The 27386-nt window shown below is 45.1% G+C and overlaps 1 protein-coding gene across 1 annotated transcript in view; it reads left to right on the top strand.

The window, feature by feature from the left end:
• The window catches only part of LOC135101064 (peroxidasin-like), a 90375-nt gene that overhangs the window by 26779 nt on the left and 36210 nt on the right, over window positions 1-27386 (top strand). The window contains exon 4 of the mRNA XM_064004637.1: window positions 19881-19952. Coding sequence (XP_063860707.1) covers window positions 19881-19952 — 72 coding nt within the window. The remainder of the gene's footprint in view (window positions 1-19880; window positions 19953-27386) is intronic.

Raw genomic sequence — 27386 nt, 5'->3', positions numbered from 1 at the left:
GGCATTCCCTTCGATGCCTGTCCAGCCCCAGCACGTGTGGATAATGGATGAGCCTCAACCGGCGTGACTGGATTGAGAGAGGCACGCTTGTCTCGAATGGGCATAATGGCCTGGGATGTTATGTCTCTCTCTCTCTCTCTCCTCTCTCTCTCTCTCTCTCTCTCTCTCTCTCTCTCTCTCTCTCTCAGGGCTGGGCATCATCAAGACCGCCGCATTTAGGCACGTGTGCTGGTGTGGTGGGTGTGTGGCGCCTCGCTGGTGGCTTTCAGGGAACAGTGAAGGTGTGCTCATTCATAAATCGGAAAACTTGACTCTCCTTCAAAAGACTGGTTTCTCGCTTCCTCCTCCTCCTCCTCCTCTCCCTGTAACATACTGCTGCTACTCCACTGCTGTTAGCAATCCTCCTCCTCCTTTTCTTTGTCGTCCTCCTCCTCCTCTTCCTCCTCCTCCTAATCTACTTCTTCTTCTTCTTCTTCTTCTTCCATTGACGGTTAGTATATCTGACAATATACTATTAGTTCCGTGTTTACAATATTCTTCACGATGTGTTTTCTTTTAGTTTCTTGAGCCTTCCTTATCTCACTGTTATTTTTCTTGTCCATATCTTATAGTCCATGTGTTTTTGTTTAGCGGCGGCTCTTTTTTTTTTGCTTGGCTTCTTCCACACCACGAGGCAATAAATTGATCGCCTTGAAGTGGTCTCCCGCACTAATGGAGTCCCTGAAGGGGTTGTTTTGGAATTACTCTAAATTAGATTAGAATGTCAGCAGTCCAAACACATTAGTTCACACGCTGCATATGCATCGGGCAGAAATTTCTCAAGTGTCTAAACGTAACGGGACCTCCGTGATAACCCTGGCGGCGAGGCAGCAGTGGCCCCCAGTGTGTCTGTGCAGTCTGGCCGAGAGACGTGAGTGTGTGTGTGTGTGTGTGTGTGTGTGTGTGTGTGTGTGTGTGTGTGTTTACAGAGCCCTGTCTCCAGCTGTCCTAATGATCTCGTAGTTTTCCACGTGTTTATTTTTCTCTTCAGTGCATCTGTCTATGTGTTTGCCTGCCTGTCTGCCTGTTCGTCTCTTATAATAGCAGCGGCAGCGGCCGCGTCTCGGATTCGGTTTGTGTGGTTGTGTTTATCTTGATCTGTATCTCGTGTCTGCCTTCCTGTTTGGTCGTCGCCTCAGGGTTTTTATTTTTGTTATCCCTACATATCTCCCCATCAGCACCACTTATCTCTCCCACGATCTGTTTGCACTCCGACGCTCCTAGATTTCAGTCGCGGGTCGTGGCGGGATCGGAATACCTCGTGGGCGTGAAGAAGTAAATCTGAGACGATTGTATTCGCGGGTACGTACTCTGAGTGACGTGAGGGAGGGGCGGATGACGCGACTCGCTTGCTGACATCGATCCACGAGGCATGTCATGTGTCTTGCTGCCTTCTTGTCTCTGTCGCGACCTGCATGAGGCGACAGACAGACAAGTAGTCACACAACCACTTACTATTGAACTCTGGTGACTGATGACGCGCAGGAGAACGAGGAGGAAGAGGAGGAGGAGGAGGAGGAGGAGGAGCTGGAGGGGAGGTGTTTGCGACGCCATACTCCTGTACACGTGGCACTAAGAGGTTCTCGTATGTTGATATTCCGCAGGTGACTCATGTGATTGGATTCCTCTCCTTTAAAAACTTGATCTTGTTCTTGATCCTTTTCCGCTTTGGTTCCAGTCAGGCCTTATATGTATTTGTGTGTGTGTGTGTGTGTGTGTGTGTTGACTTATCAATGTACGCCGCACATAGTATCACAGAAACTCTTACTCTTATTTATTTTGAAACGCTCTGCTTTCTCACCACGACTGTTTTCAAAGGCCACAGAGATGGTTAGCCGGGTTCTTAAGAGTGTTTCTCCTGTTAATAATGTAAAAACACCATTACAAATCCGTGTAACTTCAAGTAGAGAATGTGTAGTAGATGTGCAGCACAGAAGGGTTTCAGAATATGGTGCTTTAATCGCCTGTTTACTAACATGTTAAGCAGTGCATGTGCAGAGTCGTGAGTGAAAATGTTAAGTCAAGAGAGAGATTTTTTTTTCATCCATTCTTATATATATATATATATATATATATATATATATATATATAATATATATATATATATATATATATATATATATATATATATATATATATATATATATATATATATATATATATATATATATATATATATTTTTTTTTTTTTCTGTCAGTTTTATCCTTATATCTCCTTATATCTCATCGCTTGCCTCCCTCTTTTGTCTCTCTTAGTTCCTTTCTTTCTTCCATTTTCCTTTCTCTTTTCCACAATCAAGCTCCTCTTTCTTATTCCAACCCTTATCTGCTCCTTCTTCATCCTTTCTTCCTAGTATACACCCTCTTTCTGCTTCCCCCAATCAAACCGTCTCCTTCGTCCTACCCATCTCTTATCTAACCCCTATCTCATCTCCATATCTGTCTCTTTTCATTTACCACCATTCCTTCATTCATTTCTATCTTCCAATTCTCTTCCCTCCTTTTCATAATCAAGTTGTTCCTTCTTGAGTAGGTTTGGCGTGTTAAGACGTCGAAGGGCAGACGGTAACGGGCCCTCGGTGATGGAAGGGTGGCTGGCTGCGGGGGGCGCGTCTGCCTGGCACAAAAGACACACACTTCCATTCTCGCTGGCGTACCCTGTCAGCTCCTGTCGATGGGGTTAAGATATTTTCCCTATAAGTTAGCTCCCCCACCTTCTTCTCTAAACGCCTCAGGACTTACTGGTGATTTTTCGCGTCCTCCCTTCCCGTGAATCATTTTTCCCTCTTTCTCTGTCCTTTTTATAGGTTTCTTTTTCTTCCTCATCCTCGTGCTTCTTCGATTCGTCCTCGTCGTTCTATTTCTATTTTGCTTCTTCGTCGTCTTTCTAATCTTCTTTCTCTTTTTCTTGTTCTTGTTCTTGTTCTTGTTGTTCTTCTTCCTCCTTCTCCTTCGCCTCCTCTTGTTGTTGTTGTTGTTGTTGCTGTTGTTATTGTTATTATTATATCATTATTATTATCGTTGTCATTATTATTACAGAGCTTTCTACTCTTGTTGTTATTGTTGTTGTTGTTGTTGTTGTTGTTGTTGTTGTTGTTGTTGTTGTTGTTATTATTTATTATTATTATTATTATTGTTATTATTCATCTTTCTACTCTTCTTTTTTCTTTTTCTTTTCTTCTTCTTCTTCTCCTCCTCCTCCTCCTCCTCCTTCTCCTCCTCCTCCTCCTCCTCCTCCTCCTCTTCCACCAGCTCTTTAACCCTCCCCTCAATCTCACCACGGCTTGATAATGGCGCCGATCGCTGCCTTGATGGTGATGGATGAGAGCCTTATCCATCTTGTTCCTGGATGGACGGGAGATCACCGCTGGAGGTCCGTCAGTTCTCTTGGTCCGGTTCACTCCAGCCTCACCTAATATCTCGTCTCAGCCACTCTCATCACCCTCTCGTCGCCTATCAAACACTTAGCGTATGTTCTTGACCTTTATTTCAGTGGTGTCCTTGCCTCTCCTTGTGGTAGGCCGTCTGGGTGCAGCGGCGGGGGACTTGGTGGTGCTTGAAGTTGAAATGTCTTGGGGGCGGGTTAATGTGTGTCTGGATTTTTAGTTTTCTTGTTTCCTGTGGCATGTTTTGATTGTGTGTTTTGATTGTCTGTTTTATTTTATTTTGTTTGTTTTTATTCAGTGTATTTTGGTTAACTCCTACAGCGCCAGTAGGAGATGACGGGGCTAAGGGTGTGAGTGATGTGAGTTTGAGTGTGTGGTGTTTTATGTGCGGGCCACCCCGTGTGGGATTGCTGGCTGGTATATAAATAGACAGATAGACATATTGATTTTTTTTTTTTTTTTGCTTATCTTGTCCTCTGTCATTTTATTCTTATTTATTTATTTTTATTTTTTATTTTTTTTGTATACGAATGAGCATTCTTTTTTTTTCTTTTTTTTTTTTTTATGTAGTGTGTGCGTGTGTTACCTGAGGCTTTCCTGCTATGCACTTCCTATTTACTATGTCTTCTGTCATTTAAAGAACTTTCATCATTACCAACGACAATGTTATCAGTACGTTCTGCATCTTTCATTTCACCAATACCCATCTGCAACACTTCCTTCCACTATTTCAGTACCACTCATTTTCCCAGCATTATTGTTTACTCCTACACACATGCATTGCCACCTTCTAACTACACGCTCACACCTTCTACCTCTGTACGCTCACACAAATGCACTGCCTTCTTCCCCCTTTAAGGCCCGTATTCTGAAACACTCTGCTCTCTCACTACTACTATTTTCAAATGTCACAAAGATGAATAGCTGGGTTTTCAAGAATGTTTTCCTGTTAACAATGTAGAAATCTTGTTAATCTGTCACTAGAACTATAAAAACATCCTTAAAAACCCGTGTAACTTCAACCTGACCCTTTGAATGTAGTGGAGGAGTTACCCAAATAATATTTCAGAAAAAGGTCCTAAGCAAAGCAGCCGCTGCCCCGCGTAAAATCAAATAACTTTCCAGGAACAAAGGGTGAACTCGCGTAAACCAATACTCTTCCACCTCGCCGCCTTACACGCTCCCCATGGTCCCTCCTTGTTGATGGGCGTGTGTACCTTGTGTGCTTCCGTCATCCCCACCAGTAAACAGAGGAGGCGCATGGTGTTACCTTATTATTAAACCTAAGTGTGTGGAGGGGGGGTGGCAGGGTAGACAACAGTAAATATCGTTGCAGGATTAAGGGATTGTGTTTTTACTAATTTTCTACCTTTATTTTTACGTCAAGCCTCTATTTTCACTCTTAGTTTCGTTAATACAGCGCCATCTATTGTTGTATATGTGGCAGCGCGGCTTGTTATCAGTGTTGTGTTTTTGAGGCACTGCAAGAGGGAAAATTTAATGATGTTCTCGTTACGTGCAATTTTCTCGTTCTCAGCCAGTCAGCTTGAGTGGGAGGGATGGCGAGAGGGAGAAGGAGGTGAGAGGGAATGGGATGGGGCGGAGGGAGGGGAGGCAAGGAGGGAAGCTTTGTGGTTTCCTCGCTTCAAAAGGAAACTTGACCTGCAAACCATTATATTATGAGTTTCAGTTAATTTTGCATCCTCTTGGGTACGTGTGCCGGCCTACACACACACACACACACACACACACACCTCTCTCTCTCTCTCTCTTCTCTCTCTCTCTCTCTCTCTCTCTCTCTCTCTCTCTCTCTCTCTCTCTCTCTCTCTCTCTCTCTCTCTCTCTCTCTCTCCGTACCTCCTTCTCTATCTCCCTTTCCATCAGTTTCTCTTGTCATTTTAAATACTTACGAATCTACTTGTTTTTATTGTATCCATTTCCTTCCCTGGCCCATCCCGTATATGTATGTGCGCACGCGTGTGTTTGTGTGAGTGCAAGTTTTTACTCCTCAACCTGCGTTTCTATGTGCGTGTCTCAGTTTTGCTTGAGTGGCTACATGTAGAGGCGGCATCAGGGGAAGTCACTCGAAACATGGAGGCAAAAAGCGAATGAGAGTTGGTAGAATGTGGATAACGAGAGAGAGAGAGAGAGAGAGAGAGAGAGAGAGAGAGAGAGAGAGAGGAGAGAGAGAGAGAGAGAGAGAGGGAGGGGGGGGATGGAGAGCGTGTGTCATGAGTGAGTAGAACACATTTGTAAACACCAGACCGTGAAGTGGATAAGGCAAGTGTAAATTGTTATTTCTTTAGGTGCTCGCTGAGGGAACAGGGGTGATTACACTGCCAGGCGGACCGTAAACTTGGCCACAGGTTGATAATTTGGGGCCACCACTGTTATACGAACCGTCCCTTCAGCTCTGACTACCCCTGCCATCTTGTATATTACGAGGGCGAGGGGAGGGAAAAGTATCATGTTAATTCTGCCCACTATCATCATACCGTCTTAATTTGGGGTTTTACTTTGGTTATGTAGGCCGAGGTTTGTATACATTTTTACACATATCTTTCCTATCTTAAGGTTAGTCCATATATGAGAGACTTCAAGACACTTATCCTCTAAATTTGGATAACCCTTTCGACTTGCTTATAGAATTGGCACTTTAGTCGGTCATTTTATCCAAATTCTGTGTTGCCTTAGCCAGTGCCCCTCTTACATGATACTGTCTTTTTATCAATTTCTCTACCTACGTATCTTAAGGGACATCGCACGATACCCACACGGCTTCCATTACGCATCATTAAGCAGCGCACGTCAGGAGATGGAGAGATAGTGTATAATAGCCAAACCTTAAAGGCCAGCAGGTGACATTGTGAGCTCATTAAAAACATGCAGTGCGGGGAAGCCAGAATGCATTATCGCAGCGAAGGGAAGGAGAGGAAGGGAGCAGCAGGGCCAGACAGAGGCACAGTCAGGACGCATGGCTATCACTGTCCAAATATCAACGATGAAGTCTTTAATTAATCGACGGAGGGGAAAAAAAATAATGTTCTCGGCTTTCACCTTTGGGTTAAAATTCTTATATGTTTGTTAGCGTGTGTTGGAGTTTTAGTGGACGATGTTGTGCTTTACCTCCTCCTCCTCCTCCTCTTCCTCCTCTTCCTCCTCCTCCTTGAAAAGACTAACCAGCATAAAAGAATAGCGCCAGTTGATTTGCCTCCTCGCCTTTCGTGAAGTCAGACAACGACCTTGTTATCCTGAGAGAGAGAGAGAGAGAGAGAGAGAGAGAGAGAGAGAGAGAGAGAGAGAGAGAGAGAGAGAGAGAGAGAGAGAGAGAGAGAATGAAATTAAGTTAATGGTTCATAAAGCTCAGTCTAAAAGCGTTCCCTAGACGTGATACATTATCAAGACAACATCTACAGGACACATCTTTCCCGCTTAAAATATCCATCCCCTTGTTTTTTCACCACCACGTCCTTGAGTTTTATAGTAATGCTCTTAATAATCTCGCCTGCTTTAGTACTGAGAGCTGAAGGATTTATCTGTATAGTTTTGCATAAATCTAAATGCCGTACAAGGAGAAGAGCCCCGCCGAGACCTATCTGGCAGCGTGGGCTTGGATGTCCCGGCGTGGGCGTGCACCGCGGCCCTAGGGAGGCGGGCTGGGACGGCACCAGCTTGACAATGCCGCTGCCTGTCATCGCGACGCGCCCCAGAGGTCTGTGATGCAATTAAGATCTAGTGACGTACGCGGGGAGTGTCTCAGCGTGAAGGCGTAAGAGAGAGTAAGTGTGTGTGTGTGTGTGTGTGTGTAGGCGTGAGAGACCCTGTATGGGAGTCGGTTGTCACCCGAGTGGTTATGTGTGAATGTATGTGTGAATGTTGGCGAGTGAGTGAGGCGCACCGAGTGTCTGTGAGAGTTAGCGTGTAGATTTCCAGGATAGGGCGTGTGGGTGTGACCGCGAGCCCTATGCAACCTGTCTGACAGTAGAGTGAAGTGAAGCATGAAGAGTGGTAGGCTGTGGGCGTGTGAGGATGTGAGGCGTGTGAGGCGTAGGAGGATAAAAGCAGGGACAGCCAGGCGAGTGATCCAGAGTAAAACCTCAACGAACAGAAAAATCTTTGAAAATGTTTGCCTTAATCTTTCTCGCATGCACTAAAGTGTCCACGAACATAACACGACATGGAAATATAGGGAAGCTGTAGGAAACCAGTAAGCCTACACGTGGCAGTCCCTGTATGATGTATATATATACCCATGTGTACCTATTGTCCTTGCTTAGACCATAAATTTGTTTAATATCATTTCAAAGACTTACAAATGAACATCTCTGTAGCAAGTGTACCTGGCCGCCGTGAGAGAGTGAGCCTGACACGGGAGGATCTGTGCGTCACACCCAATCACACCTAACACTTTGGAATCAGTATTTTGAAACCCTTTGTTCTCTCTCCGACTATTTTGACCCCCCCCGATGACTAGTAGAGCTCTTCTAGGTGTCTTCCTACCGATGCGGAATCCTTGTTAACTACCACTAATATCATGAAAACACCCTTAAAATACCGGTAGATTTCATTAAAACCTGTTAAGACTAAATAAGATAAGATACAGATATGGTTGACAATACGGTCCTAAATGATACAAGACTCTCTCTCTCTCTCTCTCTCTCTCTCTCTCTCTCTCTCTCTCTCTCTCTCTCTCTCTCTCTCTCTCTCTCTCTCTCTCTCTCTGCAGCCCTGACCCAACCAAAACTTCATAAGCCGGGTAGCGAGCCACTGGTACACTCACTGCGGGACACGAGGGACTGCTGTATCATGTGTTGCCGCGGGGAGGACACAGACGGGCTGCATGGAGGTCAGGGGGAAGAAAAGTACACGTTGTTATATACGAACGCAGCGTCTCTTCGTTAAAATTCCTCGCGTCCATCCAAGAGAAAACCTGGATCATTGTTGTGTTGCCAGACTGAGGATGTTGTTTTGTTTGGCCATGTGTAGATTTTGCCGTGAGGTGGTGGAGACTGAATGGAATGTTTCTCTCTCTCTCTCTCTCTCTCTCTCTCTCTCTCTCTCTCTCTCTCTCTCTCTCTCTCTCTCTCTCTCTCTCTCTCTCTCTCATTTTGGCATCTTCTGTTATATTAAGGCGTTACCGTGCATCCCTTCCTGTAAATGATAATAAATGATAAAGATGGACTAAAGAAATGACTGACGAACACATACAAGAGAGTGATTGACGCCCAGAAGACTGAGCCAAGTAGACCAAGCAGATGCAGGTGCGTAGCTGCTCTCTCCCTGCTGCCAATAGTGCGCCTTTTTTTAACATAATATACAGCTATTGCTAAACCACTGAGCGACAAAGACTTCAAATTTCTCAATGTGTCTTTTCTAATTCATTTTTTAAACCCAACTCTCTTTTTTTTTATTCTTTCGTCAACGTATGATCTGTTCACGGCTGCGGGTCTTGTAGTCTCACCTCTCCATCTTCCTCACTCACTGTCCGGCTGCCGCGCGTCCGTGTCAGGGTGTGTTGAGCCAGTGACAGGTGCTGGCAGTGGGTGAAGCGGCGAGGTGTGAACGTTGGCACCCACTAGTCACGCGCGCGCACACACACACACACACACACACACACACACACAGACACAGAGAGAGAGAGAGAGAGAGAGAGAGAGAGAAAGAGAGAGAGAATCAAGGCACCTCGGAAACTAAATTGGCAACCTTTTGAAATCTTTAGTAATCATCTTTATTGGGAGTGGTACATTGAACGGAGCTTTTTTTCATATTTTTGTGTCCTTGCTCAGACTACTTAACACGTGGAAAAAGTAAAAAAAAAAAAAAGAAAAAGAAATATAATAAAAAACAGTTACAGTTATAAATTATTGAGTTGTAAAGGCGTTATAAGGATTGCCCAGGGATAGGTGTTGAATTGAGCCATCAAGGAGCACCTGCAGTTCTCTCTTGCACGTGGAGGAAAACAGATGCACACCACACAAACACCACACTGCAGCTCACCACCGCATGAATCCCACAATTTTTACTTCACGGTTCAGCGGAGCCAAGATTTTTATCGCATGGTGTACTCAAGGAAGAGAGAGAGAGAGAGAGAGAGAGAGAGAGAGAGAGAGAGAGAGAGAGAGAGAGAGAGAGAGAGAGAGAGAGAGAGAGAGAGAGTTGAAGATGAAATTGTTCTGCTGAATATTGGAATGTGTTTTATCATTTACTGCCACCCCTATCACTCTTCACAACAGAGTGGAAAAAGGACATTCTTTTAGTATGACGCTAACGTGGTGTGTGTGGGTGGGGTGTGTGGTTGGGTGGGTGTGTGTGTGTGTGGCATCGCAGGAGGGGAGACTGGACAGAGTAAACAGGGGCAAACATGTGTGAGAGCAGTAGTCTGTTACGTGCACTAAGATGTTAACATACTGAACACACATATCTACTTTTCTTTGCCGTCTAGTAATGTGAGACCAGACTAACAGTGGGGGAAGAAGACACAGCCACTAATGTTCTTTCAAGTCAAAGTAAATAGTCAGAAATTATACGAGAGAAAACATGAAAACACACTATATTCCTATACCGAACATCGCTTAACCTCGCGGACACGACAACATAAAATTTAGCTGACAAAAAGAAGCGTTCTAACATACGCGCCTCCTCATTAGTGTTGGGGAAAAGCTTCAGAACAATGAACTATAGCATCTCACACAGCGAACTAAAGCTTCTGCAAGTGACATTACGAGGCAAAGCTGAGAAAATATAGGTCACGAAGGCCACACACAGATACACCATTACTCCCCTCCCCGAAGTCCTAAGATCTCGATGTGATGATTACCTTAGGACAAGATAGAGTTGTTGTAGAGATAAAAAAAAAAGTGTCATACTAGGTTTTAAGAAGTGAGGAAAGGGGTGTTTAGGAGTTTTAGGAGGTGGAAAGGGGTTTAGAAATTTTTAGGACATGACAAAGGTATTTTAGAGAGTTTCAGGAGATGGGAAAGATGATTTAGGAGGTTTTAGGAGGAAAAGTGTTTAGAAGTATTTAAGAGATTACAAATGTGTTTTATGAGGCTCTAGAAACATGATAAAGATGTTTTTAAGCACCTTCAGTGGATAGGAAAGTTGTTTAGGAGGTTTTAGAACATGACAAAGCTGTTTTAGAAGATTCGAGTTAGTTAGAAAGATGTCTTATGAGTTTCTAGGAGATGGAAAAGGTGTTTTAGATGTGGGACATTAGTTTTAAGAAGAGGTCGAATAGATTTATAGATAACAGTGACAAATGGGAAGTTTTAAATGCCGAGGAGCTGCCGTGGTGGGACTCCCCTTCTACAGTTTCCTTATGGTTTTTTTTTCTTATGTTGTTCTTGTTATTGCCCAAAAAAGCATGTATTTAATGTTGTGCTGTTTGTCGCCCTTCCCATACGCGCATCGTTAGCAATTTTTTTTGTGACAGCAAACATAGTAAGGTGCTTAAGTGTTCAAGTGTTCTGTGTTTAAATTTCAGCGTTTCCTATATGATCCTATTAGGTGAAAATGAAAATGAAACACCGCTAAAAAATTGCAGGATTAGGTGAGACAAATGAAATGGGGAAAAGTTAAGATTAAAAAGATGAAGAAGGAAGAAGACACGACACAACAGCTAATCTTACTTGCATGTTTAAGAAAATAAGAAATAAGATACAGATGGAAATAAAAACAACATACGTATACAAAATTAAGTGAGACGAATGGAAGTGATGTGAAACTGCTTATAAGAAGGAGGAGGAGGAAGAAAAGAAGAAGGAGGAGGAGGAGGAGGAGGAGGAGGAGGAGGAGGAGGGAGGGTATAACGTCAGTGACATTCGTGAGTCGAGGGTCCAGCAGGTGGGTTGATCTTCGTCACCGATAAGTCTGACAAGATTAAAGAGGCGAGGAACGATAAGAGCCGAGTGGAGGTTGAGGTGAGGACGTGACAGGAGTGACGAAGACAGACGGCGGGTGTGAAAAAAGGAGAGAGAGAGAGAGAGAGAGAGAGAGAGAGAGAGAGAGAGAGAGAGAGAGAGAGAGAGAGAGAGAGAGAGAGCATGAAGAGTCAGGCTGCTGCAGGGAGTGTGAGGGAAGGCTGTGGCAGTGTGCTGATTTCAGATGAGAAACAGAAAACGGAGGAAAAAAGAAAAAAAAAAAAAAAGACAAGTTACGAGTGCGAGATTTACACATTTGCTTGTGATATGAACGTGAATTATAATGATGACGTAATACATATGAATAAGTAGATAACAAAGGTAGATTGATAGATAAAAGAAAAAAAGTTTGGTAAATGAACTGATGAATAAGTACATAAACAGATATATGGATGGAAAGATATGTTCGTTTATTCATTCGTTCATAAAAAAAAGAGAGGCACGTTCGTTCTCTCATTCGTAAATAGACTGACAGATAGATAGATAGATAGATAGATAGATAGATAGATAGATAGATAGATGATAGATAGATATGTAGATGTTTTTCTTTTTTTTTTTACTTATGAGCTTAGTTCCATTTTGATAATTGTCAGGAGCTTAGTCTCTCTCTCTCTCTCTCTCTCTCTCTCTCTCTCTTCTCTCTCTCTCTCTCTCTCTCTCTCTCTCTCTCTCTCTCTCTCTCTCTCTCTCTTCTTCAGCGGCCACTTCCTGCCCGGCCGAACCCCATCACCTCAAGCTTTCCTCCTCGTGCCTCGTCTCTTAAAGCCCTTCGTTTTTCTTTCACTGCGTGGGGGGAGAGTTTATAGCTAATAGTTGAGTAATAATCGGTGTAGTTAAGGATTTAATATATGATTATTTTTTTCTCTCTCTCCCCCCACCTCTCTCAAGTTATAATTATACTAATAGCCCGAGTAAGTAGTTTGGTAATATTATTTGTTATACGTATAATTTTCTTCCTGAACTGAGTCGTAAGAATAGTAGATAAATACGCCCTGAAAATTTCCTGTTTCTTCTTTATTTGCCTTTTTTTTTTTTTCGTCCTCTGACTACACATTAAGAATAGAAGATGATTGGAAATGTATACTGTTTAGTCTTTTCTTTTTTTTTTCTTTTTCTCTGTGCCTTCCCCACGTGCGACTACAAGGCCAAAGGTTCACTGCTTTAAGGAGGGAGCTTGTAATCCCATAATTATATATAAATGTGATTCATAAATAATAATACTGTATTGTTCTTGTTTTTACCCTGCAGAGGAATTAAGCCCAGCATCGTGGCCCCTTCGTCTATAATTCCACGCGAAAATTTATGAAGCGCTTGTTTCTTAATTACGTTTCCTGGTGGTGGTGGTGGTGGTGGTACTGTGGTTGTGATGGTGGTGGTTGTGATGTGGTGGTAGCGACTGATATGGGTGGTTGCGAGGTAGTGATGAGTGTGGTGGTGGTTGTATTAGTCGTGCTGTAGTAGTGGTTGAGTGGTTTAGGTGGTGTGGTGGTGTGGTAGTAGTCGTGGTGCTGTGGTGATGATGTTTATAGTAATGCATACTGTAGTGGTAGTGGTGGTTGTAGCAGTAACAGGTAACTGGATAGTCGAGGTGGTGTGGTGATGGTGGTAGTAGCATGGTCGAGGTGCTGTGGTGTGGTAATAGTGGTGTGGTGGTGTGTTGGAGGCTTGATTGTGTTGTCGACGTGGTGTGCGGTGGTGGCGAGTTGGTAGTGGTGGTGCGTTAGAGACTTGGACGAGAATGGGTGGAGGGAGGCATGAGAGGAGTGGCACACGGCAGGCTCTGTGGCGACGAGGCGGAAGAGGGCGGCCAAAATTAATGTATGCTCACACAGGCGAGCTCAAGTATTCATCGGAGGAAAGGTTTAATTCATTTTTTCCATAAGACGTTGATGGACATTTCTAGATTAAAGGAGCACATGATGTCAGTGTCTGTCATATCATATTGTACTATATTATATTATATCTTATTTTATTTTATTACATCATTATTTTATACAATATATGGCGATGTAATGACAGTCCCACTCAGCTCTGGACTAAGAGGTGAGTGGAGAAGTTATGGCCTCGCTATTCAAGCAGGAACGGGAGGCCAGCAATCTTGCCGTCCGTTGTACCAGGTACCAGTACGAGAGAGAGAGAGAGAGAGAGAGAGAGAGAGAGAGAGAGAGAGAGAGAGAGAGAGAGAGAGAGAGAGAGAGAGAGAGAGAGAGAGCGCCGAACAGACCATGCAGACCCTGGCCCGCCCTCGAGGCCTAATAATGTTCACTAAACACACCAAGTATAATTACCTGTGGTTTGATGAGGCCAAATCGCGGCCGCCATACCGCACGCTCGTTAAAACTTGATTTAGGGAACACTAAGCGTGCGCAGGTGATTTCTCAGGTGAGCCAGACGCCGCACGCAGACCAAACCTTCCACCTAATTAGCGCTGCGCAAACCCTCGGCCAGGAATGCTCTCCCTATCATGCGCAACGACCAAGTTTTTTGCGCGGTTGTATGTATACCAGTGTTTTTGTGGCGGTGTTTTACCTGTCTGGTCGATGGAAACGTGTGGGCTGCGAGCGTGGTTAATTGGATGCTATGTTAATGTTAATGCAGATGGCGTCCTGTCCCATTGCCCTTGTTGCCTGCGCTGGTGTAGCTGTGGGAAGTAAAGTAACTTGCTGCATTCACTTCCACTGTCCTTCGCGTTTTCATTCACTCTTTACTCCTCTGACCTAATCTTACAAACCTTTTTAGATTCTTACCAAAGGACTTACGACTGAAGGGTAACAGTAAGGAAGGGTGTGTTGTATATTACTCTTCTGTGGCTGTGAGTGTTTGGGAGTGCGGGTGGGTGGGTGGGTGGGTGTAGTCAGTGTACCAGGATGCTATTCCTCCTGGTGAAGCATTAAGAGATCGGTTTGTTGTTGTTACGAGTGGTTATGGAAGTGAGCGTCTCTGGGTCTCTGCTCGTGTGGATGGAGTGTTGACTTTCCTTTTATCTTTATGGTTGTACAATGGAGGGATGTTGCTTCAGTGTGTGTGTGTGTGTGTGTGTGTGTGTGTGTGTGTGTTTGCAAGATTATTAGTGCAAGTTTATTTGTGTTTGTCTTACATTTCTTTTTTTTATTTTTACTTGTTAGTATATCCATTTATTTCCGTATGTACTTATCTAAATAGTGTCTTTTTTGCAACCAAAGTTGGTCAGTAAAAGCAAAGTTTATTCCTTTCTAAGAATAAGGACGTAATATTTTAGCGTAGTCTTGCTTTTCTTTAATGTAAAGCAAATCTATTCAGCAAAGTTACGGCATTAAGTACTGATAATGATAGTTCGTGCTTAATACACGAGAGTATCGAGCTGTAAAGTGTTTGAAATATTCCGTGAAGAACGTGAAGTGTGCCTCATGATACCCCTTCATTATATTACATTAAGTGCCTAAATATAAGACTTGTGAAGCTGCCCTTATGTAAGTTTCGTCAGTCTAAAGAAAAATAGCATTAAAGTGGTGTCTTGTTTGACGGGAAAGTTGAGAAAGTCAGATACTTTTAGCAGAATCTAGTCCTGCTTGTGTCGTTCTCGCAAGCCACTGGTACCGTGCAGCTCAGCGCCACGATTTTGACGCTCGCCCTAAAGTTGAGAAGCAGGAATTGGGTTTTACTTTTTTATCTTATATGTGAAATGTGAAAAAAAAGTCTTGCGAAGGTTACGGTGGTCCGTAATAACGATCTGATGGCAGCCGCCTCTCGCCAAGCAGCGCAATAGGATCTCTTTTCACTTTTGTGAGTCATGTCGCCGTTCTTAGATAGCCGCTCCTGTCCGCCACGCCTTCGCCTCTCCTAAACCGAGAAATCACCTTACCAACGCGTGCTTCAACATGCATATCACGTGTCCATTAATTCCCATCAAGCTTTTTACGCGAAGAAAATTAGCCTTTTTTTTATTCATTGCAAATGGAGAGATCGTTCCGATTTTACCAGGCTGGTGTCTATCAGAGAGCGTCGGTATTTTCCTCCTTCAGGGCTGCTTAAAGGGCCTCATTATCCGCGCCGACTTTCTTTCTGCGCACGAATTAACCTGAGTTTATCACGCATAAACACGGCTCGCATCGACAGCACACGTGGAGTTTGGCTGCCTTTAATCGATGCAAATTAGCGAGGCATATCAGAACAGGGTGTTATCGTCCTCCTCGATCCTCTACACAGACCCCCTTTCCTTAAGCGATAGATTAGATAGCCTCCCCTCGCTCTCTTTCACTAACCACCTTAACTTGACTTCTGACCCAGAGAAGGGCGGGGCGCCGCGTGGCATATCAGCTGATAGGTTTATGACCGAAGTAGATACTGAGCTTCGATAAGTGACGAGCTATTGACCGGTTCGTGTGGACTTGACGCGGCCACGCGCCCGCCAGGCCGCCGCGGGACAGACTGACTGACATCCTGGCCGTCGCCAGGCAACATCCCGGTAGGGAGAGGACAGGAATCGCTATTCTCCACGAATTTTTTATGATTTTTCCATTATCAGGTGTTCTTTATGGCAGCCATCCTGTCGTCACGGGTTGGCAGATAATCATGAAAATAACCCGTCTCTTAGGATTTTTTTTTTTTTTTCGTCTCAATATTTTATTCTCAGCTTCAGATATTTTTTGTCATTGAAAAATATAAGGCCGAACCATGGCTGTCTGCCGAGTCACTTTGTGTGACCACCAGGTAACTTGACCAAACTGGACCATCCAGTCTCCACAACCACTGGCAAGACGCCTCTCTGACCGCAGCGGTGGGAGGAAGCTCGGAGAGGTGCGGTGTTACGTGCCTCATTACGAGTAACTTATCTAATATCACTGATGGATATTCAGAAATATTTTACATCTGTTGTGGCGTTCCCAGTGCGACTGTTCCCAGAAGGTGCTACTCGTTTTACTTCATGGGCATTAGCATTACTTTGATGGTCAGTTTGTTCCTTCACAGAACCATGACAAATGACGTATAAGGAGCGATCTTTCCTCCACACCGAACATAAGGTGGAATTCTCAACACGCTCCACGCACGTGTTGTCACTGTGGTCGTGCAACGCCCCGCTCAGATCCAGAATTCATCGTGCAGACTGGGAGGGAGGACTCACTGACGGCTGCATTGGAACTTAGTGAGGATTTTTGTTGTGTAAGCTTCCCTGAGCCTCTCCCGGCCGTGCAGGTGACTCGTCCCCAGCTGCCCACCAGGAATTACCATAAGAGTCAGCTCTGGAGATTAACTAACGGACATCAAGTTATGCGATACAAAGCAATGAAAATATCGAGTTTCTTAAGTTCTTGACATTAATGGACCTCGTTAAGTGGAAATGTGTTTGTAAATAATGATGCTTACTTGGAGAGGAGACAACCTGCAACAAGCGATATAAGTAATTACGATTGATGTGACGGTGCGAGTAATGAATCTTGCTCCGTCAATCTGTGGCGAGATAAAACCCTCGGTCATGCCTCACGTCACCTCCACTTTAGGTCAAAATTATCGAGACGCCGCTCACGAGGGGTGCAGATCAGGGAATGAAATGTGCGGTTCACTTCACGTACGTTCGATGTAAATGAATGGGCAGGAGAGGGAGCCTGTATACGATAACCAACCACACTTATTTGCAATGGTAGAGTCTGGTGGTGTGTCATGCCCGGCCTGATATAATCGACACGCATCCCTAGCAGCTCGTCGTGGCGGCAGGAGTAGGTCGTCTGTCTGGGCCTCCACTGCCCGTCCACTAGTCCATCAAGGTCGTCGTCCTGACAAGTATAGGTGTTAGGTTGAGCTTAGAAGGGAACTGTTACTCATACCGGCGTGCGATCTTATCAGCTTAATGTAACATGGAATTAGAGATAAGAGTTGAAAGGTCAGTCCCTTGTTGATCGGTAGTTAAAAGTTTGTGAGGGAAAAAAGCTGTTATTTAGTGTGCGTCACTAGCATCACCATTATCAGTCTGGTTGTGGCTTGGCTGCACTCTCTTGCTTTCACAACATGAGCTTACTTTCTGTAGAACTGTGTATACAAACTGAAATACCAAGTTCGCGTAGACAAATTTATGTACGTCATTGAAACACATAAGATGCATAGCCATAAGCATTGTTTTTCTTTTCTTTTCTTCCTTATACACACAGCTAGAAGAAGCAACGTGCTCTGTCTTACCTCATGTAAGGGAGGCATCAGCAGACTCACCCGAACACACTGATAGCTCTCAGCAGCATCACGTTGCTTCTCCTCCGCGTGCACGAGTTGTCTTTCGGACCTGTCCAGTTTGAAGCCTTTATCCGAGCAGGGCGAGATACACCTCACTCCCCAGTACCAAATGAACGCACTGATCCACTAAATAAAGCACGATGGTGACCAACAGCGCCATTATATCCGAATTGAAACTAAAGTAAATAGTAGCATTTTCTTACTTCGATGGGCGAGGCAGCCGTGCAGGGCAATCATTACTCACCTCTCGGGATTACTTAAGCGCCTCGCCACCCACGCCGGCACCTCCCGCCCTCCAAAAGTCTTCCTTCGTCAGGGAAACAGGTGCCAGCTTGAGCAAATATTTGTAAGCCGTGAGCTGGTTTCTTTTGACGTTTTCCTGACTGGCCATCATGATGTTTTCCCCGCCGTGTGAAGAGAAGGGAGGAGAGGCTGCGGGCAGGATTCAAGCTGTCTGAGATGAGACGTGCACATGCTCTAATCCTTTTACTCGGCGTGGATTAGCGATGCTCTGAGGAGAATGTGGTCGTACCGGTTTGGTAGAGAAGTGACAAAGCGGGTAGTCACTCACCGGCCTGATTAGGGCTTACCGGCAGACCGAATCCAAAATGTTTATATCCACCACTCGATTTTACCTTCTCGTGATTGTTGACTGGCCCAGCGACGCCTTCTTGCGTATACTATTGACAGACGACGATGGCAATAAAGGTTAATGTTCCGTCCACTTGTTTTCTGGGGCCTGTATCGTTGGAAATATCTCTTTATTAGGCTCTAAGTGGCACCGTCCGTCTCGTAAAGGTCTCCCTGTTTTTATTTGGCGGTAGTGTTGGGTTGCAGGAACTATCTCCGCCCCCAACACTTGTTCCCTGAGGCGCCTCTCTTCTGCCCGAGCATTGAAGGAAGAAACAAATTCGTGATTGAGATAAGGATGAAAGGACTGGGTGTTGTGTGGGAGGTGTCGGAGAGTGTGTGTGTGTGTGTGTGTGTGTGTGTGTGTGTGGACTCAGTTACTGCCTCTCACCAGCACACACACACACACACACACACACACACACACACACACACATTCTCTCTCTCTCTCTCTCTCTCTCTCTCTCTCTCTCTCTCTCTCTCTCTCTCTCTCTCTCTCTCTCTCTCTCGTAGACAAGACAAGGCAACACCTACGCAGAGATAGTGGTCGTGATTTAAACACTGATATAAATAACCAGCGTGTTTCACTTCTGCAAAAACAATTCATAGCAAAAAGAGGTACCATGTATAACGCCACGCCCTGAACACACACACACACACACACACACACACACACACACACACATTACACCCTTGACTTTATTGTGGGACTGAAGCTGATTGTGGTTTGTTTATATATGCTTGTGAACGAGGGGCCGCTTATTTTCTTCTTAATTATGTTGTCTATGTGGGGCTTCTTCTGGAGTGTGTGTGAGGAGGAAGAGGAGGAGGGAGGAATGGAGAGCAGTGAGTCAACATACTCCGTGGCGCCTCCAGACTTCTATTAACTGGTGCTGTCAGTCACTCAGTCACTCAGCCGCCGATGTGCAAACAGGCGGTCGCGCGAGGGATGTGCATGCAGGCAGTGTTGTCATGTACTTGCCTCGAAGCACTCATGTTTGCTGATAAGGCGCATTTTAATTTACCATGATATCACGTTCAACATCAAACATGGAAGTAAAATGCGTAGATAGCCATTACATTTGGTTAATAAGGAATAGAAACTCGTAGCTTATCATTCCACCATGTTCCGCCAAGGCAAAAAACGAATTCATGTATGGCTTCTCTGTGTGGTTGTACTAAACGAGATCTGGTGTACTACAGAAAATGTACATTGGGAAAGGGGGTGGAGGAGGCGGACGAGGAGGAGGAAGATTGCAAGGTGGAGGAGGAAGGAAACGTGAGGAGATATTGTAGTAGAACCTCATGCGGTCACAGTAAACTCGTGAGTGAATGAAGGAGGAGGAGGAGGAGGAGGAAGAGGAGGAGGAGGATCAGCACAACAGCAGGCATTGGAGGCCGACTCAGCCCATGGGAACGTGACGGCCTCGAGTCTTAACTGCGCCGCGACGCCTCATGACGACCCCCGATGCATGGCGGGTCGTGGTGAGCAGGATCGCCATTACAAGTGACGTAATGGTGTGGGAGGGAATGTGCGTTAGATGAGTGTCCAGATAAGGAGGAGCAACACATAAGTAACACAGGCGCTGGGGAGTGTCAGTGGGCACTTGGGTTGATCAGCCCGCATCTTGTGTGGGGGGATTGTGTGCATGCAGTCTCCTTCACGCCATGACACTAAATTGTTTTTCTTTTGTTTACTCCCTAGGGACCTGAGATTCAACAAGATAAGGAGCATCCCGCCAAACCACTTCAAGGACCTCAAACACCTTCACACCCTGTAAGTAGCCAGATTACGATGCTCCTTTGTTTCCTTTCTCAGCCTCTCGAGCGTCAACGTCTGCGAGGAAATGTTTTCTGTGTAGGGTGCATACATAATCCTGTGGTGCGGGAGGCGAGGGAGAAACACGCCCGGATTAGCCACCCACGGGGCCCCTGGGCAACGTCGTCCTATGGTTACGCCCCTTGCCTTTACTCTCCTCCCCTAACCTACCTACCCACCAACTCCCCTTTCCCCCGACCCACCTTCCCCGTCCACTGCACACAAGTCTGGATAATCAATTTTCATTCCCTCCCTTCAACTGAGCCCACCCGGTCCTCATTTCCATCTCATTAAGACATCAACAAAGACTTCTAGTTTGGATATAATTAGCAGTGTCAACGATAAACACGTATTACTCACAGCACAGCGACCTACTACATACAAACAGCGTGACAGGAACAGCGCAAGACGGCGACTACAAAGTGATCCCCTCCTCTCCTTTGACTCTCCCCCGCCACTGTCCTAGCCACGGTCGCAGGTTCAGATGAAATATTAGGCACTACGTTATCAGGGGCAGGATTCAGCATAATGCCAATAGCAGCCACCAGTAGGAGTCCCCTCTCGGTAAGTATCTAGGGCGGATCTCATGTAAATTAGCAACGTATTTCAAAACTTATCCATAGTCAAGTGCATTGCCTTCGATCTTCGTGCCCTTTTGGTGGTCGAGGCTCCGTGGCACGTGTCTTGAATGCCCGCTTGCTTGTCGAGTCCCGAAAGCTAAGAATGTTCTCACGTAGGTGGTCCGGCGTGGAAGGTGAATGTGATTGTTGGGGAAATGCTTGACTTTGGGAACGATGGCAAAGAAAATGAATCTGTATACCGTCTGCGTTAAGTCCGTTTTTTTTCTGCGCTTTGTAAGGTAAACATTCCTCTGGCAGAGGCAGCAGCGGTAGAGCAGGTGTGTGTGTGTGTGTGTGTGGTGTAGGTGCAGACTCGGAGGGGAGAGTTGCTGCCTGATGAGAGAAAATATGGAAAATGTAAATTGTTTTAATATCAAGCATTAAACATACGAATTATACAGCAATAACGATAAGATTATCACGAACAACACTAACAACAACAATAAAAGCTGTTAATAATGATAATAATTACACAAACAATAATTATGCTGTTGTTGTTGTTAATGGAAAGGACACACAGTTCCTCACCAGTAACTTGCATGATAATTTGCACCCAACATTTTATACATGAACATAATTACACATAATGTCGCATCATATAATATGCATCCAGACTCATCTTATTCTCTTCCCTCTCCCGCAGAAAATAATAATCGAAAAACATAATCAGGGACGTGGACGAGCAAGTTAATAGACAAGAGACGCTGAATAATTATACTTAATGTGAATTCATTATGTATTTTTCAAGCTCGTCCTCTCCTTGCTGGGCTACCGAACTTCCAGTGAGGCGCGGACACCAAGCCTTTGTGTGCCTCGCCTCGCTCTGCTGGAAAATATAAATGCAAAGTCGAGGAAGTGAAAATCCAGTTTGTAGTCATGATTCCTGTGAGTGTGCTTTGTTTGGGCTCTTGGCATTCTTCCCTGTGACAGTTTCCTCAAGGCTCCAGTGTGACCTTTCACCCTAAGGCCAAGCAGGTAACACGCCCCCTGCCCGATCGCGCCGAACCAGCCGGCCAGCTACGACCCTTCGCGTCACGGTCGTGTACATATTTAGTAAATAAGCCATTATTACACGCCGCCGGGCCAGTTCCCAGCAGTCTAACACTTGGCCATTACGTTAAGGGAGAAAGAGGCACAGAGGACATGAGAGTTAGCGGCTGAATCAGAGGGAGAAAGAAATTATAATACTTGTTTTCTGTCGAGTCCACGGAAGGTACGAGTATATCGTGTTGGTGTCTCGGTAATTCAGGAGTGAGCAGCGGCGTTGCGTCAGTGAGCAATGTAAGAACGCACCATAAACAACTCGAGTGCTCCTAATGAGGCACTTCTTCTTGCCATTTACATCGCGATGAAGCTGGCTGAGTCTGGTAATTGTTGGTTGACCGTCCCGGCAATGTTTCTTTACTATCCCACACCTTCGCTAAAAGACCCTAACAGCAGTCTGATCTGAAGTGCAAAAGCTTCTCGTCTTGTCAGTATAATTTGTGACATAATCTCTACTGTGATAGCGTAGCAAAGCAAGCCTCAGTCTCGGCGCAGCGCAGCATATGGTTAAGGTCTTGCGCGGTGTGCGATTAAACTCCACCATCTTGCACGGCTATCCTTGCCTCCCGCCTTTATCTCCCTCAGTGTTACCACGCAAGATCTGCCTCGAGCAAAAAGGAAAAATAATAATGAAGACTGACACATGACCGAGAAACCAACGGGCCGTGGCAGTGGTGCTCGTAAGGCGTGTTGGGAGGCAACACTCTGATCCTTGCTGCTGAGGGTGTGGCGGTACTAGCTCTTTCACTCGTCTTTCATCTTTAGGGCGTCAGACGAGGCTTATTTCAGATGACCCTCTGATAATACTAATTGCACATTTAGTCTCAGGTTCTCTTTACCTTGGCTTGTATCTCAGGCAGCGAATATGTAAGCAAGAAAGAATAAGCGAAGGTAATTACCCCGGTGAAGGCCGCACGAAAGGGAGCCGAGGCGATGAACTCTGGTTTCTGTGATGAAAGCCTTGCGTCTGGGTATCTGATGACAGCCGGTGAATGATCCGGCACCGCGCTGCGTGCTGAACGGCCTTGTGACTGGAGGCAAGGCAGCATTCATGCAACAACACCAAGGTTGAGTGTACGATTGTGTCTGAATGACTGACTCTATTGCTCCAACAAACGTGAATGCCATCAGTGACATATCCCATGAAAGTCAGCATTATTTTGCTGCAGTTGTGGCGTTGCCTTGTAGTGAGGCTGGGGCGTGCCGGCCATCAGGGACTGTGAGGGCCAGGTTGAGTCCCGCCCGGGAGGTGATTGCGTCAAGTGCTTGAGAGTGCTGGGAATGTGTACCTTGCTCTCTCTCTCTCTCTCTCTCTCTCTCTCTCTCTCTCTCTCTCTCTCTCTCTCTCTCTCTCTCTCTCTCTCTCTCTCTCTCTCTCTCTCTCTCTTATTACGCATCCTGCTGATACGAGGTGACATCAAGGAAGATACAAAGATAGAAGGAAAAAGGCGGATGGATGAATGTGTGTGCGTGTGTGTGTGTGTGTGTGTGTGTGTGTGTGTGTGTGTGTGTGTGTGTGTGTGTGTGTGTGTGTGTGTGTGCATTATAAGTTCCTCCAAGTAAGGCCAGCCAGCACTGAATCCTGGCTAGTCGTGGCGGCGCCCATGCACAGGTCTGTCCCAAACAGTCGCCTGGTGGACGTGATGATCAATTGGCGTGGCCAGCAAGGCGCCGCATGACAAACGGGATATTTACTCGCGATAAGCAGACTGTCCCTCGGCGTAATGAGCCTTCAATCATGTGGTGGACAAAACAACAACAACAGTGGTGATAATGACGGTGTTGGGGACAGTAATAATGATGATAGTAATAATAATAATATTATTAAAAATAATAATAATAATAATAATAATAATAATAATAATAATAATAATGATGATGATGATGATGATGATGATGATGATGATGATAATAATAATAGTAATGGAAATTATTAATAAACAACAACAACAAGAACAACAACATCAACAACAACATCAACAATATTAATGATTACAACAATAGTAGTGGCAAGGGCCTTGTGTGGGCGAGACGAAAGTGGTGGGCGTGGCGGTGTTCCCACGCAGCGGCTGGACGGGGGTGGGCGAGGTGCGGGCGGGAGGCAGAAGCGGCGCTGAATGGGCGGGAGGACCTCACCAACACAACCACCTGAGCCGCCCTGCATCCCCGCCGCGCCCCATGGGTGTGTGCTCCCCAGAAGGAAGTCTTCTGGAGTTAACCTTTCTCCCCTTTGTGATCCGTGACTCCCAGCCGCTCTCCAGCCTGTCCTACACGCCACTCGTGGGAATGAATCAAACTCCCTGTCGACGAGAGCAAAACAAAGGATACGCGATGGTCATCTGAGCCCACCAGAAAACATTCCTCGTGAAGGCTGCACACACGTAATGTTATCGGCATTTCCTCGGTGACAGAGGAGCGAGAAGACTGGGAGGGAAGGAGTAGTGTCAATTATTAGTTTTAATGAGAGACATGAGTAATAATTGACTAAATCCTCTGTGTTCTAAGAGTGAGATTGTGTCTCTTTATGTAACATAATACTGTCAACGTTCCTTAGGTGGCAAAGGAAAGAAAAGACTCGTAGCAAAGGAGTATTATACAATATTATTTTTAATGACAGTCATGACTAATAGTTAACTAAATACTTTGTGCTCTGAAGATGAAAGATAATGTTTCTCAGTGGCATGAGTAACAGTATCGGCGTTCATTAGCTGCTAGAGGAACTGAAAGACTGGTTGGAGAGGAGCACTTTGAATTATTGTCTTTATGAGAAGCTTAATAATGATCAGCTAAATACTGTCAGCTGTGATGAAGGAGGGGCTGCAGCGGCCTGACTTAACGACCTGCGCTCAGTTCCAATGAGGGGAAAAAGTGGCAGAGATTAATCATTAGGTTTAAGCGGACTGTAGCGAATTAAGATTGAGGGTGTGTACGAGGCTACCGTGCTGAATGTGTCCCTTCAAGCCTGGTGGTGAGGAGGCGTGTCTCGAGGCCTGGCACGACGAGGAGGGGACGGCTCAGATCCCCGCCAAAGATCAGTGGGTGGCAGACACTAATGAGCTAATTACTTGGCTTCCATCTACTCAGCCCTGGCCGTAAGTCATTCATGCTTAGTCCAACTCCATAGACAGAGTGTAAAGATGAATGACACTTAATCTTTCGCTATCAAAACTACTCATAAAAAAGTGGGGATAAAGATGTTGGGTGAATCTGCACGCAGCTTCCTAGTGAGACTTATAAAATATGAGAGACAGTATTTAAATTATATAAAAGGACATCTTGGATAAAAAAGAAAGGACTCGAGTACCCGAGCAAGGGATTAAACGGCGAATACAATTTTCAAACCAGAGAAAATATATACATACTGGTTTCTGTATAAGGTTTTGCTCGTCTGGAACAAGATGTAGTGTACAGCCACACCGGTGGAAGCAAAGGTTAAATAAATACTTGGGTGAGTGGGAGGCGTGTTGGGAGCTGAACGACGCCTGCCATGTGTGGATCTCACCATATAAAGTTCCCCATTTTCTTGCGTTCTTTTGTTCTAAGTCTGCATTTACTGGTAAACTTAAATATTCAAAAGCTGATATCTGCAACGCTGAACGAATAAATAATGGAAAGATGAATTACAGAACAACTAGAGCACTTCCTTTATTGAAATCACGTGACCCAAAGCTGCTTTTCAAGGCCAACGCCACAACTGTCTTATCCAGGAGTTTGTGGTCGTGTGTCGAGGGAAGATTGAGCGCCGGGGGTCGTGTTCTGAGGGAGGTGCACAGTTCATTTCACCAGCCTGAGCTCGGGCGAGGTCGCGGGGTCTCCATGGGGAGTCTGGGGACATTGCGTAACCCCCTATATATGAGTCGAGGTGGCCCAACGCCCAGCTCACCCATCCCTGCCAGTCAACCCTATCCGGCCCACTTGCCCACTCAGGGATGACCGCAGAGGTGCCCTTATGCCCTCCCGACGCGCTGCTCTATGTTCACTGAGGCTCACTTGTCAGAATGCCCCTCAAGTCCTTACGATGTTTTCTGCCCTGCCTTGTAACCTCCGTGTCTGTATTCTCAAGTGCTGTGGCAAAAACTAGCGGTAAAGACTGAGCTGAGTGTGTAATATAAAGATGGAAAAGGAAGATAAAGTTAAGGTTTCTGGTGTATTCAAATCTTGTGTCCCATACGAAGAAAAAATGAACCTCTTAAAACTTTGCTTCAGAAACTGTAACTTCTAAGTGAATGAAAAAAAAAACAAAAAAACTAAGGTATAAACTGAATTAAATGTGATATATAAACCTGCAATAAAAACGAAGACTAAAATTAAGGTTCTGGCGTAATGAAAAATGTTTCTTAACAAATAGAAAATAAAACTAAGGATTGTGCTGCAGCGAGAAATACTTCCAAATAAATAAATAAGAACCCACGAGATAATTACAAAGTGGAAGCCAAAGATATAAACGTAAGATAAAGTAAGGATTGCCGGCGCTGCTCCTCGTAAACTATGCTCCTTACGAATAGAAAGGGCCGTGCTCCAGTAACAGCTACTTCCAAATGAAGCTACCTGATTATCAAAGGAATGCGCTATAAACCCGGATGGCCATAATACCTTATATAGAGAGAGTAGTAAAGTATATTCGCTCACATACCAAGGCGACCGAAATGCTGCCACAGTTTTAGGACATTAAAGAAAAAAAAAGGAAAAAGAAAAGGTAAATGTTCTATTCGTATTTTCAGTAACAGTTCCAGCCGATGGATTTTTTTCTGCGCCTAATGCTGCTGACTTAAGTAGTGTTATCGGTATCAAGTCGGCACATCTTTGCTTAATTGGTCTGGAAATTTTGCGTCTCTGTTAAGCTAATTTATGGGTAATTAACGTGTTGGCTGCCGAGTAATTATTTTGATGTTAGTGGAATTGGTTCAACCCTTTCTTCATTGTTCTGGTGGGAGCCCCCTCCTACCCCCCTTCCCCCGCCACACACACACACACACACACACACACACACACACACACACACACACACACACACACACACACACACACACACACACACACACACACAACGAGATTGTCAAGTATCTATTTTACATACTACGTGAGAACCCGGGACAAAACAAAGGATATTCTATCAGTCACTTGTTTTGAACAAAGTACACGTACATTATGTCATGCCTCGCTGGATGTAACAACAAAGCAACAGGAAATCCGAAGAATCGCTAATGTTAATGAATTCATCTCATCTGCAGTCATTCGGTATTTGATTCGTCAATAACTGGATTTTTTTCATTATCTTTCAGTAAACACCAGTAATCATGTTTCAAGAGAATCCCATTTTTCGTTTGAGAATTAATGGCTTTTGACCGATCGAAGCAATCCGACGCGCTGGAGCCCAGACAAAGAGCATCCAGCTGTGATAACCCGCTGCTTGTTCATGCTAATGTGTGGGAGTTTGCCGAGCGTCGGACCCGCCGCCCACGTCACCCCTCAAGGCCTTCTCGCCAGCCTCGCCCTGTTAACACCGCTGCCCCAGGAGAGTATCGTACTCCGACACTCCTAATTTTGGTCGCCTTGTGTTAGCCCTCTACCCTGGTAAGGTTAGGCAAACATCCCCTGAGAAGAACGCTCTTGTTGACTTGATCTTTGGTTGGGAAGTGCCCGTGACCGCTGTCCCCGTATAGGTAAGGAAAGGTGGCGCTTATTCTTACAACGTGGAAGGAAGAGGGACATTGGAGTTTACTTTCGC

The sequence above is a fragment of the Scylla paramamosain genome, chromosome 6, assembly GCF_035594125.1.
Source record: "Scylla paramamosain isolate STU-SP2022 chromosome 6, ASM3559412v1, whole genome shotgun sequence".
Taxonomy (NCBI): domain Eukaryota; kingdom Metazoa; phylum Arthropoda; class Malacostraca; order Decapoda; family Portunidae; genus Scylla; species Scylla paramamosain.
Note: the sequence above shows the minus strand (reverse complement) of the source record. Positions and strands in the feature narration are given on the sequence as shown.